Below are 17849 nucleotides of genomic sequence, written 5' to 3'. Positions count from 1 at the left end.
TGAAGAGACAGGCTACATTGCCCTTTTCTCAATGCAATTATTTTTATCTGCTGTTATTTCACTGAAACACAACGTGCTTCACGGCAGCAGAATGACAGTATATCCCACACCTCCTGGTGGAGTGTGTTGGAATGAAATCTTGATCTGCAGCAAAATGCACATTCACACCCTATTTCTGTCTTACACACACACACACACACACACACACACACACACACACACACACATGCAGACACTTCGTCCATCAATCCATCACAGGCACAGCCACGATTGACCCCTTTTCTCTGATTAACTTTCCTATCATTTAGCTGACAGTAGTTGGGATTTACACCGAGTGTGTGTGTGTGTGTGTGTGTGTGTGTGTGTGTGTGTGTGTGTGTGTGTGTGTGCGCGTGTGTGTGTGTGTGTGTGTGCGCCCACACACATGGTGCACAGTCAAGGTTACATACCTTTAAAACCCACCTGGGACCTGCTCATAACCCAGGACCATTACCCATTCTGCTCGGCGCTCTTGGCACACATGTGACCCCTGTAGCCTATCTGCAGATGGGCACTTAAGCCCAGGTAGTGTGTCAAAGCTGTCACAGCTGCCACGCTGCAAAATGGACGTCTCGGGTGCCTCTGACACGTGGCTCACCGTTGACTTTTTACTGTAATGATCACCAAAATAGTGCATGTCACTTTTTCTGAACGGGACGAAACTGCTGCTCGCTGGGTTGTTTTGACGGTGTGGTGGAGGGAGGCGGCGAACGTTATGTCCCACTTAGCTGAGAAACTGTAGCTGATCCAGCTGATTTGACTTGTTGTTACGCAGAGGGTGCTGATAATGTTTTTAACTGAGCCTTCAGAGTGTGGCCAGTGATGGAGTGACAGTTTGGAAGATGGATTCAGCCAAACATCACTTCCACGCAAATGTCGAGGTGGTTTGTCTGGTGGGACACAAGTTCTGGGTGGTCTTTGGCATCCTGAAAGACAAGAATATATTTTTGCTGCTTTTTCCAAAGGAGTCACAAGTTTTATCCTAGTCACCTGCGAATGCGGCACAATTTTCCTGCTGAACGTGCCGTCGCAGTTCATGTTTGATCTTTCACGCCACTCAAAGAATGAAAGTCTTTCCAGTCATTCTAAATGAGTAACGTCCGTCTGAATATCGCCACCAAAATTTACTGAACGATAAACCTGTTGTGTTTGGTGGCCGGGGCGCTGCTGCATATTTCAAACCTCCTGTCAATTTTTAGTGTCTGAGAACTGTTTGATGCCAGCAGCTTACGTGAGGAAGAAGTCTGCCAGAAGTCTCCAAACGGAGCTTAAGAGATTTCATAGGCAGCGTGTTTGCAGTCGTCATTGATAAACAGGCCAGGAGAGGAGACAGCAGGGGCTAAGGAGATTCATAATCCTATCCCCTCTTCCTACTGATTCTCGCTCTGTCTCTCTTTCTCCCCATGTGCTACCTAATGAGACGACGGTGTCTGGCTCTGAGCATTGCATCTGCCTTAATGAAACCAGCAATAACCCTCTCTTAGATATTTTATCTTCAAAGATCTCCAGGGCTCGCTGCGTTCTAAAGCGGTGCAGCATGTTGCACCAGAAGCCAAACCTTAGCTCCTGGACTCCAGACTGTGGTAACAGTTCACCTCAGATTCACGTTTGCATAATGCCTCACCTTGTCCGTCATCTCGCTAAAAGAGCGAATCCGTCTGCGGAGCTCCATGTGAAGCTCGCAGCTTTTTGCAGCTGTGCCACTGAATGACGTTCAGCCATTAGAGAGCAAGCAGGGAGCCTATGTGGGACGTCTCGATTTTATTGGCAGCGTGCTCAATTCAAGTGAGCGGAATATGGGTCATGATCTGATATAAAAAGGCTATTCAATAATTCATCGGAGCTGATTAAGAGGACTTGTATCGACGCAGACCCTGTCCACGACAAGGAAATGGGAGTACACAGAGTGTACAGAAAAGCAACATTTAGGCCCCTTTGTGGGATTAGTATAAGCTAAGAAACAAGCTGAAGCAGCCTGGGCGTTTCGAGTGAGCAGCGTAGGCCCTCTTTGATGTCTTAATCTACCGTACGTTCACCCCTTCTTCTCGTGTGTCGACCGCGCGGTGGCTGCACGTACATGTGACGGGGTGTGTTTGTCTGTGATTACATGTTGCTGCGAGTGTGTGTACATGTTGTGTGAGTTTGTGTGCGGCCCATCAATCTATTAAATATGAAAAGTGCAATCTGTTACCCCGCAGAGACTGGTTTATTATTCATCGACATATTTCAATTAATCATTCATTTACCTAAAGTATGGCTCACACTCTCCCCTTCGATTTAGACACCAGTGTGGACTTGTGCGTGTGTGTGTGTAGTGTTCATGATATATGAGTTATGCATAATCTGGATTAATAGAAGCTATTTATTATTCTTCTGATCTACTACATGCTGTTGTTGGGGGGTAGTTGGGGATGAAGGCAGAGACAATTTAGTACTACAGCACATTTGGAGGAAATGTATTATTTATCATGCAGGGCTGGATTCTTCTCAAATCAGACTGTTTAATCCCCTGCAAAACTGCACCAACACACACACACACACACACACACACACACACACACACACACACACAAAGGGAGTTGTGAGATGCATTTAAACAAATTAAGGAGAGACGTATTGTTTTTATTGAACAGTAATGGCCTTCAGAGTGGATTTGGATTGTAAACAACACAGCGCCGTATTCAGATAACCATTTGAGTTGTACGTTTTAAGATCCTCCTCGTTCCATTTTATCATATTAATTCAAAGGGGAGCAGGTCAGAGGTCAAAGCGCAGTATGGTTTTATTAGAGTCAGTCTGACTGTGACCTGCTTCTAACCCTCTGTCCTCCCTGTTCCCTCTGCAATAACAGTCTGGCGGACGTCAGAAAAACAAGCGACGCCAAACATCTCTTCGGAGGAGCGAAGGGGAGAACGGAAGTGAAGCTGCTCCTGTGGAGTACAATTACCTCGAAATTGCTGCTTTACCCTCTTGACCCATCGCGGATTTTACCTGAAACTGCTGTGAGTACCCACTTCCAAACTCCTTGTTTGCAATCATCACCGAAAGGATTACGATGCGCAGAGGAGACAGACGCTGAGCGACGCCGCCGCAGTTCGAACCTCACCTCTTCGTTGGTGGACATCTGTATTTGCTTCAGCAAAAGCACACACACCTAATGAGGCGTCCTGCTCGAGAGGTGGACTTCAATGAATCATGAAGACTAAAACACATTTGTTATATCAAGTGCAGCTGGTTCAAGCAGAAATACCTGCTGGTGGGGTCTCCTGTTCTGAGTTAATTAAACTCATCTTTCTATTAATTGGCTAATGACGTTGACAGATGGTATCATTCCAGGTGATTAGTTCTGCCTCTTCAGAAAAAGTCAGAGTTTCAACGCATTTCAAGTGTTTTACTGGCTTCACTGACTTACAAGCACAAATATTCTGGTCTTTGCCTTTATTTTTTTTGCCGAAACGGACAACAGAGCTAATAAAATGTAATGTGAATCACATAATGATCATCATTTGCACACATCCAAAAACCTGTTGAAGTGGGTGCGTTTCTCCATCCAACCAGATATGTGGGCTTCTCTTTTGTGCACGCATCTCTGCCCCCAGCCCCGCTAAGTGTTAGCCAGTTGGTTTGTTTCCAACACACAGAGCTGACCGTAAACAGGCAAGAGGCCGTGTGTCGAAAACTGCAGTAAAAAACGCGATTTAGACGCGTAATGTGAATGAGCTGTTTAGATTTCCAAAGAATGCTCCTCAAACCCGAATAACAGCGTAATATTTCACATCTTAATCAGAAAATTCTACACTGGGAGTAAAGCTGAATTCAGAGTACCAAACAGATGATGCTCTTTATATGACCTGTATCAAATATGGGCTATTTCCATATTCAGAATAATAGCGGAATATTATCGTACATGTCGTCATTGTGTTGAGTCTTTGTTCCGTTTTCCACGTTAACAGTGATGCTCTTTTAACTAACTTTTAATGGCTTTCTGCCTTCCAATCATTCAATTCTGTATTACGATTGCATACTCGGAGAGACCTGACACGAAATTGTTTCTATAGAAGCTCAAAATTAGAATATTTTAGGATCCGGCGGCTGCTGCCGATCGGTGATGACATTGTCCTTGTCCCTTGTTTTGATTACAGTTGAGCCTCCTTCAGTCTGAGGCTATGAGAGGGAGAGAGGAGTCCCAGGCCGCACCATCATGCTACTTCTGAGACGCTGGGATGAGACTTTGGCTGGCAAAACACAAGGTAAGACAGCATTGATGCATGGGGCCCCTCTACGGCTCGAGCTGTTCTGAGTTTTTGTTCGTGTTGTCCCTGCAGAGAACCGCTGAGAAAGAAAAAAAAAAACACTGGTCTTATCTCACCTGTGCGTTTGTGCGTCTGCAGCTTCACTAAGTGTGCGCCTTTTCTAAAGCTCAGTGATGGATGATGTAAAACTTCCGGAGGCTTTTTTTTTTTTTTTTCTGCTTTGTATCCGACGCCCGTTTTGCTCAGGGGTCAGGATAACGGTTCAAGGTGGATCCTACAGACGAATGGTTTAATCCCGGCTCTTTAGCGCAGTGTGCACTTTGATCGGTCGCGTGCGCGCTAACGCTCAACCCTGACCCAGCCCCCATTGAGTATCTGCTTCATTTGCATGGCTATACGAGCATTGATCGGGCAATTAAAGGATTTGTCAAATGAGATGTTTGTGGCAGAAGCACACGGCCGTTTGGACGTGTTTGTGTGTGCTCGTCAGCCCTATTTGTGCGCCATTGTACTGTATGTGTGTGTGTGTGTGTGTGTGTGTGTGTGTGTGGAAGAGGGACGGTATGTTTTTTGTGTGATAAGATAAAAGAGGACATAATTCTCTCTCCGTCCCAGGACCAAATTACACAGAGCAAATGTATTTTGCCACAAGGGCCCGTGAGAGGCCATTATCATATCAGCACATTCCATCGTTTTCTCATACATTCATCTCCTCAGTCCTTTTTTTTTTTTTTTTTTTAATTCTTACTTTTTTTCTGCCACGTTTCTCCTTCCCTTCCTCTCTCTGTCTCTCCTCTTTGCTCCTCTCCCTCCCTCCTTCTCTCTTCGTCTCATCCCATGCACTATTAATCAGCCGTGACGTTTAAGAGACTGAGCCTCGGTGCAGAGGAGGAAGAGTGAGAAACTGCATTTCTTTTTCTTTTTTTTGATGGGAGACAGTGGTTATTGTGTGTGTGTGTGTGTGTGTGTGAGAGAGAGAGAGAGAGAGAGAGAGAGAGGCGGGTGGACTGTTGGACACTGTGTGAGCCCACAACAAATGCTGCCATTACACAGTTACTCCTCTTGCCTTCGCCAGCAGCAGAGCGGCAGCGCAGCCTGGTAATGAAGCGGCTCAGCCTTCTGTCGTTAGCTGAAAGTCACACAGCTGCCTCGGCTAACGCTGACGCTGCAGATTGCCTTACTATCGCCTTACGTCATGAGACCTCACTCACCATACAGACGAATTAACAGCTCCACCCCACCTTTCTTTGAAAAAAAGAAAAAAAAAAAATTAGCATTCATGCTCACGGTTACAGATGATCAGACTATTAGGCCTATTATTCAAGTCCGGCGAGCTTCCTGCTCTTACATGAACTGTTTAGAGAACGCGCTGGCTGGAATAATAGTTAAAATGAGGACATATTAGAATAATAATGTCTCATGAGTTTTTTTTTTTTTTTTTAAAAGCTTTATCTCCAGCCCTTGTGTACCTAACCTAAATGGGATTTTTGGTCCCCCTCATTATATCACCACCACTCAGTTCCATTAATTAAGTGCAGTGTGGCTTTTCACTCATGTTTCAGTCAAATCCAATTAACGACAGACTCTTATTTAGGAGCCCACGTCATCATTCACCAGAGCACAAACCTGGTAGAATACTGCACCGCGGCCGCGCTCTTTGATGTGTGAAATGTAGTGTGAAATATTTAAGCATCACCTTTCTCCTGCCTGCTGATGTACAGAATGTAATTAATGGCGGATTTCTGTATTGAAGCGTAACAGTGAGATATGCGAGCACCTCTTGGGTATATTGGTCCTCTTCCTATAGTGTTTTTTAAATTTTATTTAATCTGATAATGCATTCTTCTGCTGAAAAGGCCAGTGTGCTTAGGTTGCTTATTTTGGAATAAAATTCAGAATTGATAGCTTTCTTTTTTAATGGAAAGGAAGTGGAAATAAGTATCTTTTTTTTTGTCCTTTTTCCTTCGACTGTGTCTTCCTAAATTAGAGCAAATTTAAAGAGCTGGGGAGTTTGGAGGCGTTTGATGAAGAAAGGACAGGAGAAAAGAAGCAAGGGGAGTAAGAGAAGAGAGGAAGTGTTTTAGCAGTTGTTTCTGGGGACGTGGAGTAGAGGATAGAAAGAGTGCAGCTGTGTGTTTTCTCAGGAAGACTTCTGATGCGCCCGTGTTACTGTCGATTCTGTTTTGTCGCCATATGCAAAGTAAGACTGCGGCGTGTGGGCACATCTCATTAATTCAATAACTCAGCCCTATTCAAAGAAACTTTTCAGGCACGGCGAAGTCGCCCCGGCACGTTTCTCTTTGTAATGAATTCCAATCGCGTTGTTCAACCGAGGCTTCAATGATGTTCAATTATCTTCTAATTGAATAGACCTGTAGGATACAGCAGCAAGGTGAGTGTAAGTCTCTGGTGGTTATTTATCTCCGAGTAATGCTATTATTTCACATTAGTTGAATTTGGGACCGTAAGATCACGTGTTCCAGCTTGACCTGAGAACGCCGCCAAGACCTGTGTGGCAGCATCGATTGGGTTGCAAAACAGCGGATCAATACGGCTTCACTCATCCTTGTCTCCAGCAGCGGAGCGGTGGCATAAGTCATCTGGAAAACGGCCCGCAAAGCCAATCATTAGCTGAGCGTTGCACTTCCAACATTTGCTTTGGTGGCATCTGTTATTTTCTGGCACGTTCTCGGATGCTGCTGTGAGGAGGCTGCAGGTTGTTTGCGCTCCAGTTGTTGGATGGATCCAGTGCTGAAGCGATTAGTCGATGGTTTGATCGGCAGGAATTGAAACAGCAGTTTGTTTGGATTGATGTTTTTGCACATATTACAGAGTCTTTCTCACCTTTGCACCCTCCAAACCATTAGACAGTCAGACTCGTGGGCAGACGGGGGAGCAGCCGGTCCTGTAAAGGTTGCTTCATAGACAAGTAGAAAATAAAGAATCAAAGGACGTTTGTGTGATTGAAAGGGGATTGATATGTGGTGGGTTTCGTTCATTCCACAGAAATGCTGTATATTCTGCGAGAAGGTTTGACCACTGTGTGATGTGCATTGTGTTTCAGGTCAACGGGATAGTTTTCTGGGCAATGGCACGGCAGTGAGTATGGGTTTGTGGTTTTGGATGGGTGGGTTGGAAGCTGAGAGGACAATGGACAGGCAGAGGGATGGAGGGAGGGGGATGCGACAGCTCGGAATGAGGGGTATCCCGTCACTGACTTGTGTCCAGAAGTAATGAGTTGGTGAGCAGAACCAGGTGGAGTGGAAGTAATTGTGTGATGTGTTCAATGAGCAGTGTGAGCATGTATCTGGATACATGCTCACACTGCTCACTGTGTGCAACACATTTTTTTAAAAAATCGATCATTAACTAATTGTGAGGCTTTGCTGCTTTTTTGTTCAAAATTCTAACACTGTGAAGTGAATTCAGACTGTTGGCTGGACAGAAGGAAGACCTTCGGTCAAAAGTCACTTTGCTTTGTGGTCTGAAAGATTGTGATGGCCGTTTTTCAAAGTTTTCTGCTTTTTTTAAACTAAACCAGGGTTTTCAAAGTCTGACACTGTGAAGGAATTCTAAGTTTGCTGTGGAGTTGGTGAGTTCGCTGTGGGCTTCAACTTTAGCCACATTCTCTTGAGCCATTTTTGGCAAATTGGCAGCATTACAAGTATGCCGATTTAGCTATTCGCAGTTCTTGGTTGAGCTTTTCCCGTGGATTTATAGACAACCACAACTGAATCACTTTAACACAGAAGCAAACTTAAAAACATGATGATTCTCAGCCAAGTTCTGGACTTGCTGTGTCTTTTTTTCTGGATTTCTTAACACATTTATGGAGCTTTAATCACAGAGGTGGATCAGAGCTAATGAGATCCTCTGAAAGTATAAGTCATGCTGAATCTAAAAATTCGTGCATTGTGCCTGCGTGTTCACATTTAAGTGAGATATTAGAGCAAGATATTTGCTTCAAATCAGCGGGCCAGACTACAGTCACTTAACTTCTTCCATCCTTTGCTTTCGTCTCATGCAGTATTTTTGCTTCACTTCTCACCCTCACTCTGCTAGTGTGAAAACATTTGGACAAAAGGAATAATGGATTAATTGTAAAAATACACATTAATCAATCATGTAATTTACTGTTACAAGTCAAGATAGATTGTTTACCTACTGTACATTTGTGTCAATTCATGTGTTTGTGTTGTAGTATCTTCAATTTAGATGTTTCTAGCCTTCATGCATTTCACTGTTGTCTCATTACCTGTGAGGGCCGAGGTTAATATGCAGATTGTTGTATAATTCTGTCACTGTGTTAATATGTACACACATACATATCTGCACAACACTGGACTTAAAGCAAGTGCAGGTGTGCAAGCGGTCTGGAAGAGCAGATCTGTGCTCGGCTTCAGCTGACTCGTCGTTTTCCGGCCTCACCTAGAGGTCGTGTTGTTGAAGCGGGTGAATGATTTGTTTCAGGGTGTGTGTGTGTGTGTGTGTGTATGTGTGTGTGTGTATGCCACAGGTCAGCAACTTAACGCCAGCCACGGTGGACAGGAAACACTGGCGCTGATGTTTAGAGGACTGATGCAGATTGCAGGAGGGTTTTTTCTGTATGGTTGAGAGAAAGGATGACTGCAGCTGAATGAGACCAAATATATTCTTTGTTTGTGTACAGTGACATTACAGTTGGAGGGGCAGAGAGACAGAGTAATCCATTCACTTGGAATGTTCACAGACTAAATATGGGTTTTACATGACAGCTTACAGCAACTTGGTGTTGTTGTCGGTGATTTAAGGCAACGCCTCAAATCCAGCTTTAATTTGAAATAATAGCACTTGTGTCATAGTACGTGATTAATGTTATACTTACAGAATTTGATTAATGTCTTGTTGTGCAGAAGCTGCAACAAAGTAATGCTCTTTAAACTTCTTTTTCTTCATCTCCGCTCCACTAAGCTACGTTTTTCTTTCCCATTATGAGCGCTCCGCCGGACAATAAATCAGTCCATACCAGAAAAGGGATTACTTTCCCCGATGCGGCGTTCTACCAGGAGTCAGCTACGCCCCCCTGCTATGAGACCGAGAGTGCATCATCAGCTGAGCCCCACACGCAAAGAAAAAAAAAAATGTCTGAAAGCCTGTTTGTGATGTTGCAAAGATGAAATGGTCAAGCATGGGCAGTGACCCTCGACCATCGCTGACTGCGCTCTCTTCTGCGAGTGGAGCTGGAGATGACCCGGACATGAGGCAGCAGCATGTCCCGGCCTCGCTGCTGCTGAAATGTCATGGCTAATGCTCACCTCGCTTCAGTCGCCTCAGCGGAGCAAAGCAAACTCCTGCCGCCTCGCAGGCTCTCAGCCTGTCCCAAAACCTCCCGCAGCCTTTTCCTGCGACTCTGCTTGCCAGTAGATCACATTAAAAGTCATTGATTGGGTTGTGTTAAGGAAAAATGCCCCCCAGGAGTTTAGTAGAAGAACTCCCAATAGGGAGCTAATGCCTCTCTCAGGGACCTCATCCACATACTGTCAAGCTCTGTGATATGTGGCAACCGGGCTGCAGAGAGAGAGAGGGGGGGGGAGGAAGGGGGGGTGGAGAAGAGGAAAAGGAGAATAGGTTGTATGTGCCAATCTATCTCGAGGAGAACAGGGAGATGCTGTAACACCTCCAACCAGGCAGACAGACAAAGGGAAGAGAGAGGAGATTGCGATGGGAGCGATTGTAAGGGACACAAATGTAATAGCTTTGTCAAAGTCTGATTAAACTCAATGCACCTGAACACGTCGCAGCTCTCATGCAGCCGTTTAACCTCTTCTGTGTATTCAGTCGATTGTTCCTGTTTGCATCTCACATTGATCCCTGGAAGCCAGAAGCAGAGTTCGAGAAGTATTGAAAACGCCGCGAGTGCTCCGACTGTTCAATTGTGAAAACTCCTGACAAACATTTCTCTGCACAAGAGACTTCATACTCGTGGAGTAATTACGGATCAATTTCCACACACAGTCACTTGTGTCAGTGATGGAAACGCTGGAGAAGAAGCTATGGATTCGTCTTGTGGCGCGGCGCTGCGTCAGTTGTTTGTCATAACAGTTCAGTCATCGCGGGTGGGATTTTTGATGAAACTGTATGGCGAGGATGCAAGTCAATTGTATCCACTACTTCCATATTTCTAAAGTTGGAAAGAAAAGCAGAACTCCTTAAAAAACACTGACTGTCCCAAGTAGTGGTGTGACAATAGCAGGTCACTTTAATATGATATACGTGGGTACCTGTTTCTGCAGCGCTGTCAGAGGTGTGTTCTTTGTGGTGCACAGGTGGAATGACAAGGGGATCAGTGCACGCTCCTTTCTAATACAGTTGGTATCACATGACAGCAGCTTGCCAATTAATTTTCCATGAGGTGCAGGTGGGGTGTCGGTGGGTGACGGGGCATTAAGGGAAAGATGAGAAGGTCTACAGAGAGCAATGACATGGGTGTGTGAGAGGGGTGATGGATAGGGTGCAAGAATACTTTTGGAGGGTTGAGTCCTGGGTGTAAATGACTGTGCGCGTCCGTGTGTGTGTCGCTGATGGGGCAGAGTGTAAATAACACCAGCGCGGGAGGAGGACTGGGTGTTAAATTAAGCCTCGGTCCAAGAATGTGCCACCTCGAAAGATAAGACAATTAGAACATGCTCACACAGCCGGACCCTGATGGCACCCTCATTAAGACGGTGTGTGTGTGTGTGTGTGTGTGTGTGTGTGTGTGTGTGTGTGTGTGTGTGTGTGTGTGTGTGTGTACGTATATTACTGCTGTTGTGGGGACATAAGTCTGTTTATACTTTGGGAGTTAGGGTAAGTCTCCAGGAAATGAATGTAAGTCTATGTAATGTCCCCAAAAGTGGTGGAAACACTGTGTGTGTGTGTGTGTGTGTGTGTGTGTGTGTGTGTGTGTGTGAGACAGACAGAGAGAGAGAGAGTGTCTGTGAGTACTTTCAAACTCTCCTCTGAATACTTAGAGTGACTGAGTGACTTACACTTCTTACCAAGGTCTTGAAACCACTTTGTCTGACCAAACCAGGAAGTGCTTTAAACACATCCAAATTTCACTTCCTCCCTGGATAACAAACACAACGCACCCGAAAGAGTGCCGGAGAATGTTGCAAATACATGATGTGCACGTCGGTCCACTGGGTCACCGAGATGCTCCATTAAACTTATAGGTATAATAAGAGTCAGTGGAGGGTGCAGAGGCAATCGACCTTAAAATGTCTCAGGCAAGTAGGTCTATAGGACATCTACAGTCCTTATTAATTCTCAGAACTGAGCACTCGACAGAGGATTCAAGCTGTTTTGGCTCTTCAGGCTTTCACACGTTGTAATTATAGCTATAAATCCTTCTAAGGCTTTCTCTAAGCTGTACAGCCAGTATTACGTAGTGCAGCTGTGATCATAATGTTGATAGCAGTCGCAATTATGGAGGTGTGGTGATGATTGACAGGTATAGACACAGACAAGTACTTGAGGCAACAAACATATATGTGGCTTTGATAAGCCAAAAAAACAACAAATTCCCAGCAGTGAATTGCATTTTGGTATCAAAAAAAAAGAAGAAGAAGTAATCGTGTGTAATAGATATATTAATAGCAGCTGTAAAGTCTCATATTTGAATAGTTTGTCTAACATCATGTTATGTCGACACATAATGCCTATCTGTGGCAACATAATGGATTTGCCAGGGTTTTAAGAATGGAGTGGAGCGAAGTAAGAACAGATACGATGTCTGGTGAAGAGCTACCTCCACAGCAGTGTCTCTCTTGCCGCTGTTCTTGTTCCTCCTCTCGATCCAGAGCACAACTCGACAATGCTTGACAACAGCAGGTCAACGGCATTAGTCCCCCACGGCGCTCATTGGCTCGTCTGAAAAAGCAGACGAGACACCGCTGTTTCGTGTCACGATGCCAGGCGAATCGGTCACACGGTGCAGTGGGCGCATTCAAAGGTCTGACGAGAGCAAATGCTCAAATATGGGAAAATAAGCGCTTTTCTACTGGTAAAGGGCAAACTGAGCATATTTCATTTTAAGTCCACTGGAATTATGATATCTGTTACTACTAAACTGCCCTCTGACATTATCTGGAACTGCTGCCCAGGCGTCTGATATCTGTTATGAAGTAGGGAAACCCTCAGGGTGACAAAAGATACTGTCTCCTTGGCTGCACAGCGCGGAGTTAGTTTTCACATGTGTACTGTGTTCTCCAGTCCGTGTGTGTGTGTGTGTGTGTGTGTGTGTGTGTGTGTGTGTGTGCGTGTGTGTGTGTGTGCGTGCATATTGCATTGGAAAAAGAGAGGGAGAAGAGGGAGAGACAGCACGTGATGGGCAGTAGAAGTGAAGACTTAAAGGGAACCTTTCGCTCACTTCTGTCATTAATGATTTTCCATTTCTACACTTCTTAGTTTGTCCATTCTGGGCTACTGTAGAAACACAGTGTGACATGGCGGACTCTGTGGGAGACGACCCGCTCCCTCTGTAGATATAAAGAGCTCATTCCAAGGTAACAAGAACACAACGATTCTTATCTTCAGCCTATTATACACTAATGAAAACATAACTGAATATCATATTACATTTCTGCCAATAGATCCCCCTAAATCCTTCACACTGATCCTTTAACGACACAATGCTGAACACGGAGTGCCGACGTCTTTTTGTTCTTTCTTATCACTTTACCGCCCGCTGGCAGCGGAAAGACGTTCTAAATACACTCTATCTAGATTCTATCTCATTATATATAGACACAGTTGGCACATACTGGCCCTGTTTTGCTGTGTCTCTCTGTACGTGTGTGTCTTTTGTGATAGACCAGTTGTGTAATTGAAGAGGCGGTATGGATGTGCTTGAATGGCTCAGGTTGAGAGACAGCGTCTGCATGTTCATTACTTAACGCCGAGGCCTTGCGTGCCTTCTACATAAATGGATTATTTGATAGTATGTGTGTGCATCATTCAGATTGATGCAGCCTCCTCCTGTGCGCCTGTGCGAGGGTACGCGGCGGGTCAGTGCGCATGTCACTGCGCGTATGTGTGTTTCTGCGTGCGTGTGCGTATATGTACTTTGACTGTGCTTTCTGCCGTGAGTGCGAGTGAGCCAGACCTTAAAAAATCAATCACAGAGAGTGACGAAGAATGGGAGGGCGCAGAAGGAAGCCGAAACACATGCCCCGACGCAGACATACACAGACATGAGAACACACACACACACACACACACACAGAGTCAGAGCGAAGTCCTGGAAGACTGCAGTGAGCCATTGAAAATAAACGCAGGCATGAGGAAAGTAGAGACACGCTGTGCTTTTCTGTTTTCACTTCAACGCAGAACGAGCTCTTACTTTGCACTTATCTCCCTCCTGTAATCACTCGCTCCTTTCTCTGTCCTTCCCCTTTCTTTTCCCCGTACTCTCTGCATCATCTCCCTCCTCTCATGCTCCATCTTCCTCTCTCTCTCCTCTCTGTCATGCTCTCTCTGCATTTATCTCTCCTCTCTCACCCAGTTTTTTAATTAAAATCTCTCTGTATCAAGGGATTCTGTTATGGTGGTGATTTAAATGGAGGGGGCTGACATAAACTTAACATTACTGTCAGACCAAAGCAAATTCTATCAGCCATGGTTGAATTTGCAGCGCTGGCCATTTTCCAAAAGGCTTTTTTTATTCTAGAGCCAATATCTATACCACCAGCTATCTGTCTTCTTTTTTCACTGATATTCACTCACTTTTTTTTTATTTTTAGTGTACCAGGTCAGAGGCATGCATCATGAACTGTAGCTGCTCATGTACATGCAGGCTGGAGCCCGACCGATACTGCATTTTGAGGCTGATATTCATATTCAGACTGAGGAGGAATAGTGGAGCTAAGCCCGCCAAGTAGTCCCAGCATGGAGAGGGCCGTCAAAAAGCCCCAAGAAGTATGTTTTTATCTGCAGTTTTGAAATGTATAAATAATATATTGCTGTTAGATAATAAATAGCTAGTATAGAAAAATATTACAGCCTCTCAGGGGCCCGTCCCCTTTGAAGGTGGCACATAGTTCAGTCCATTCCAGCTGTAGGTCAGACAAAAAGTGTTTGTGTCCCAACGCGCTGATGCTGACTTTGCAGCTTCGGCTTATGCTCAAGGTGCATTCTAAACACTTTATTGCTGATTAACATAATAACCACTACAATGGATGCACTGAAAGGGGAAGGGGCCCCACTGAGGCTGCATATATGCGGGGCCCCGATTTTTGCGCTATGCTGTTTTTTGAGGTTTTAACAGATGTGTAACTGTTTCTAAATGGCTGCAGACATATCAACGGCCTTTCTATTATGCAGCTTCTTACTTACAGCCTACACGCTGATGCTGCCATAACGTAGCATCGGCCGTGTCGATATATCGGTCGGGCTCGAGCGACGATAGGCCCGCACATACGCCTGCCCCGCGCACACGCTCCAACACACGAGCGCTGAGTTATGCGCCCTCAGTTGAAACCACCTCGCTGTGAGGAACGAGACACTTCCCCCTCCTCATGAGTGTTAGCGGCCCCTGCGCTCCTCTCCGCGGCCCTCCTCCTCCACAGTGGACTCACTCTCTCTGGTGGATGGGAGCCTGCGGTCGGGTCCTCATAAATCAAGATGTTACCACCGGCGCTATAAGGCTACATTTTAATTAAAACTGTGAATCAGTCGGCCCTGATTATGAATTGTACTCTGCTGCCACTGAATAAAATATACAGGGCTCACTTCTTCTCCCCCTCTGACTCTTCCTCTCTCCATCTCTTTCTGTCTCGCTCGGCCTGCTTCCTTCTCTCTCTCTCTCTCTCTCTCTCTCTCACACTGCTACCTGCTCAATTTTCCACGAGAAATTGAGAATGTCCACAGCAGGCCTTGGCCATGCGCAGCCGCTGAAGGTTGACATCATTGTGAAATAGTTGAGGAGCTTAGTGGTTGCATAAATTTAATAACTCAATATGGAGGGTCTGGTGCCACTGGGGTCAACACCATTATATCACACAACAGCCAGGAGGGCAGAAACACAACACTAGAGCCACCAGGTCAGTGGGCCCTGTTTACCACACGCTACCACTCCTTTAATTATGTCACAACAAGAGGAATATGTTGTTGTTGGGTTGATTCAAAGCAGAGAAGAGAGAGCAGTCAGTATTATGACGGTAACGAGACAAAGCTTTTGTCCACTGGGCGAGTGGTGATTCCCCTGAGACAAACAATGAAAATGCCTCCTGTTTTTATGACATTCGTGAGATTTCCAGAAGAGCAGCGGCAGAGGGAACGGCTCTGCTTGGCACAGTCAAATGAAATAAATAAAACCCAAATGTATGAATGTATTTATATGCAAAACATTAAGTCTTAAAAGCTCCTCTTAGGAGTGCCACCAGGTTGAAGCTTAACAGCATGTCTCCTTCAAGGGGCCCTATTGCTAATTTATGACCTTTGCATGTCGTGCAAGCACAACTGACACCGTCTCAGGGAGATACGGGGATGAGCCAGGCCTCAGTGGAGCAGAAATTAGCCCGATGGAGCTCGGCAGTGGAGCGCAGGGCTGCCGCTGCAGTGCTGCCGACCCGCTTCCCTTTACATTATATCAGCAGGCGGGAGCAGAGAGGAAGGACTAACTGGAATTCAATCTTACAGCTTTGCACAAACAAACTCATGAATGATAATGGGTTGCTAATTGAAGGTACTGGAGCGATTCCCTCCGCTGACTGTGGCGCCGCAAATGGAGTCCTCCGGGTAGTCATGGCGACAGGCGCAGAGAGGCTCTGGAGGTCTCCTGACCTGAGCTGGAGTCAGATCATCTTTTACACACACTCCCCGTAGTCACCACCAACATTTGGATATATTTGCATGCATGAATATTTATAAGTGAACTTTTTGCAGTTGGTGCATCACTGAACTGTTTGAAAAGTTTGAGTGAAGAGTCGTCTTCATGTGTCTACCTGCAGATATTCTGATGAATTTTATTTGCTTTTTTATTTCAGACAATAGATCACTATTGAAAGCATAAAACATCTATTCATTACAGTAAAGTCTCAGCGGTTCTTCCAGGCACAGATGTTTATCAGTGATCTGTAAATAATATTTCACCACTGATTAGCATGTTAAAGGGATGTGCCGTGGCAGCAGGCTGCCACTTGTTCAGACAGCCCAAATCTGGTTTTTGGCATATCCAGATTGATTTTAGAATGTCTAAACAGCATCAAATGCAACTTTTGCTGATCAGATCTGAGCCACAATTAGAGTTGGTTTGAAATATGATGAGTCGGATTTCTACAGATGTGTCTCAGTCTGGACACTCTGGCCCCTCAAATCGGACTTCACGTGTCTTTTGGACTACTCGCAACGCAGCACACGATGGCGACGTCAACTCCAGAGTGACGGAAGTGAGGCTGAGCAGAGTCCAACATTGCAACGTGTCGCAGCGTCTTCTGCTTGTCTGTTGCGACGGAGGAGTTCTGAACCGCGACTTGACAGCGTGATTGTTTGGAGGATGAGATGATGGATCTCCATTTCTCATGCTTCCACACTGGAAAGCTGCGTCACCAGCATCCGTAGTTACTGACGCCTACATTGTTACCACAGAAACCGTTGCAGATGGATTGGTAATGTCTGGACACACAAATCCAACCTGATCACTCGCAAATGACAGTGCAGAGAGTCTGTCTGAAAGATTTGACTTCAGAAACATTTGCCTGCACTCTGAACACGCCTGTGATGCATGTCCTTAAAGCAGTCCTCCTACCGAGTGTCTGACCTGTGAGGTGTCCTTGAGCAAGACATTGAATCTCGAGCAGCCACAAAGGTTGTCATTATGGAGCTGACCACATGTGCTGACCATGTGTGGACGGGGAGAAAAAGAATTCCTTTACTGGTAGCAGATGCTTTCAAAATCTGCTTTTATCCAGGGGATAGTGTATTATGAACTCAAAGAGCGACATACTATCTGGTATCACCGAGGCAGTTCTCTCTGTAGTATGTCTCCAGTAGACATCCTGTCATATTCGGATTAGAAAAGCTGTCTTAACTCTGTGGTTTTACTCTGGTGCCACCCACTATGCTGAGGTGTTCACCTGTGGCAGTGTGCTTGTTCCTGTCTGCTTCTGTTTGTGCTGCACGTCTTCCGGTGAGCTGTCCAGTCTGACTATCTGTCTCTTTGTGTATCTCAGTGGCTGCTGCCTGTTGAACTGGCAAACTTGCCCGTCTGTCCGTCCACAGCGTTGCTGTTCTTCTCCGGGGTGCGCGTCTGTCTCAGGCTGAGCATTGGGGTGGGATTAAATCCGGGGGACATCCATTGGAGGGATGCTCGTAGATGTTATTATCCTTGCGGGGAGTCTCATCATCATCCTGCAGCTGAGAGGCGCTCGGCACGGCAGGCTGGGAAGACGGCGTTCGGGAGAGAGACAGCCGTGACAGCCTTACGTCTGCAAGAAAATTGCGATGATCATGCGAAAAAAAAAGCAACACTCGCAGCCTCTCTCCGTGGCCACGTTTGGGGGTCCCGTTGAAACCCAGTGAAAATAAAGGGCAGCACCA

General features: G+C 45.6%; 1 protein-coding gene across 3 annotated transcripts in view; it reads left to right on the top strand.

Annotated features, from left to right (window-relative positions):
• Positions 1 to 17849, top strand: part of grin2ba (glutamate receptor, ionotropic, N-methyl D-aspartate 2B, genome duplicate a) — a 119077-nt gene that overhangs the window by 3289 nt on the left and 97939 nt on the right. For all 3 annotated transcript variants that reach the window (XM_076751730.1, XM_076751728.1, XM_076751729.1), the window contains exons 2-3: positions 2891 to 3041; positions 4182 to 4289. In XM_076751730.1, coding sequence (XP_076607845.1) covers positions 4263 to 4289 — 27 coding nt within the window. In that variant the 5' untranslated portion in view covers positions 2891 to 3041; positions 4182 to 4262. The remainder of the gene's footprint in view (positions 1 to 2890; positions 3042 to 4181; positions 4290 to 17849) is intronic.

This window comes from Chaetodon auriga, chromosome 16 (genome assembly GCF_051107435.1).
Source record: "Chaetodon auriga isolate fChaAug3 chromosome 16, fChaAug3.hap1, whole genome shotgun sequence".
NCBI lineage: Eukaryota > Metazoa > Chordata > Actinopteri > Chaetodontiformes > Chaetodontidae > Chaetodon > Chaetodon auriga.
This window is presented reverse-complemented; position numbering and strand designations above follow the sequence as displayed.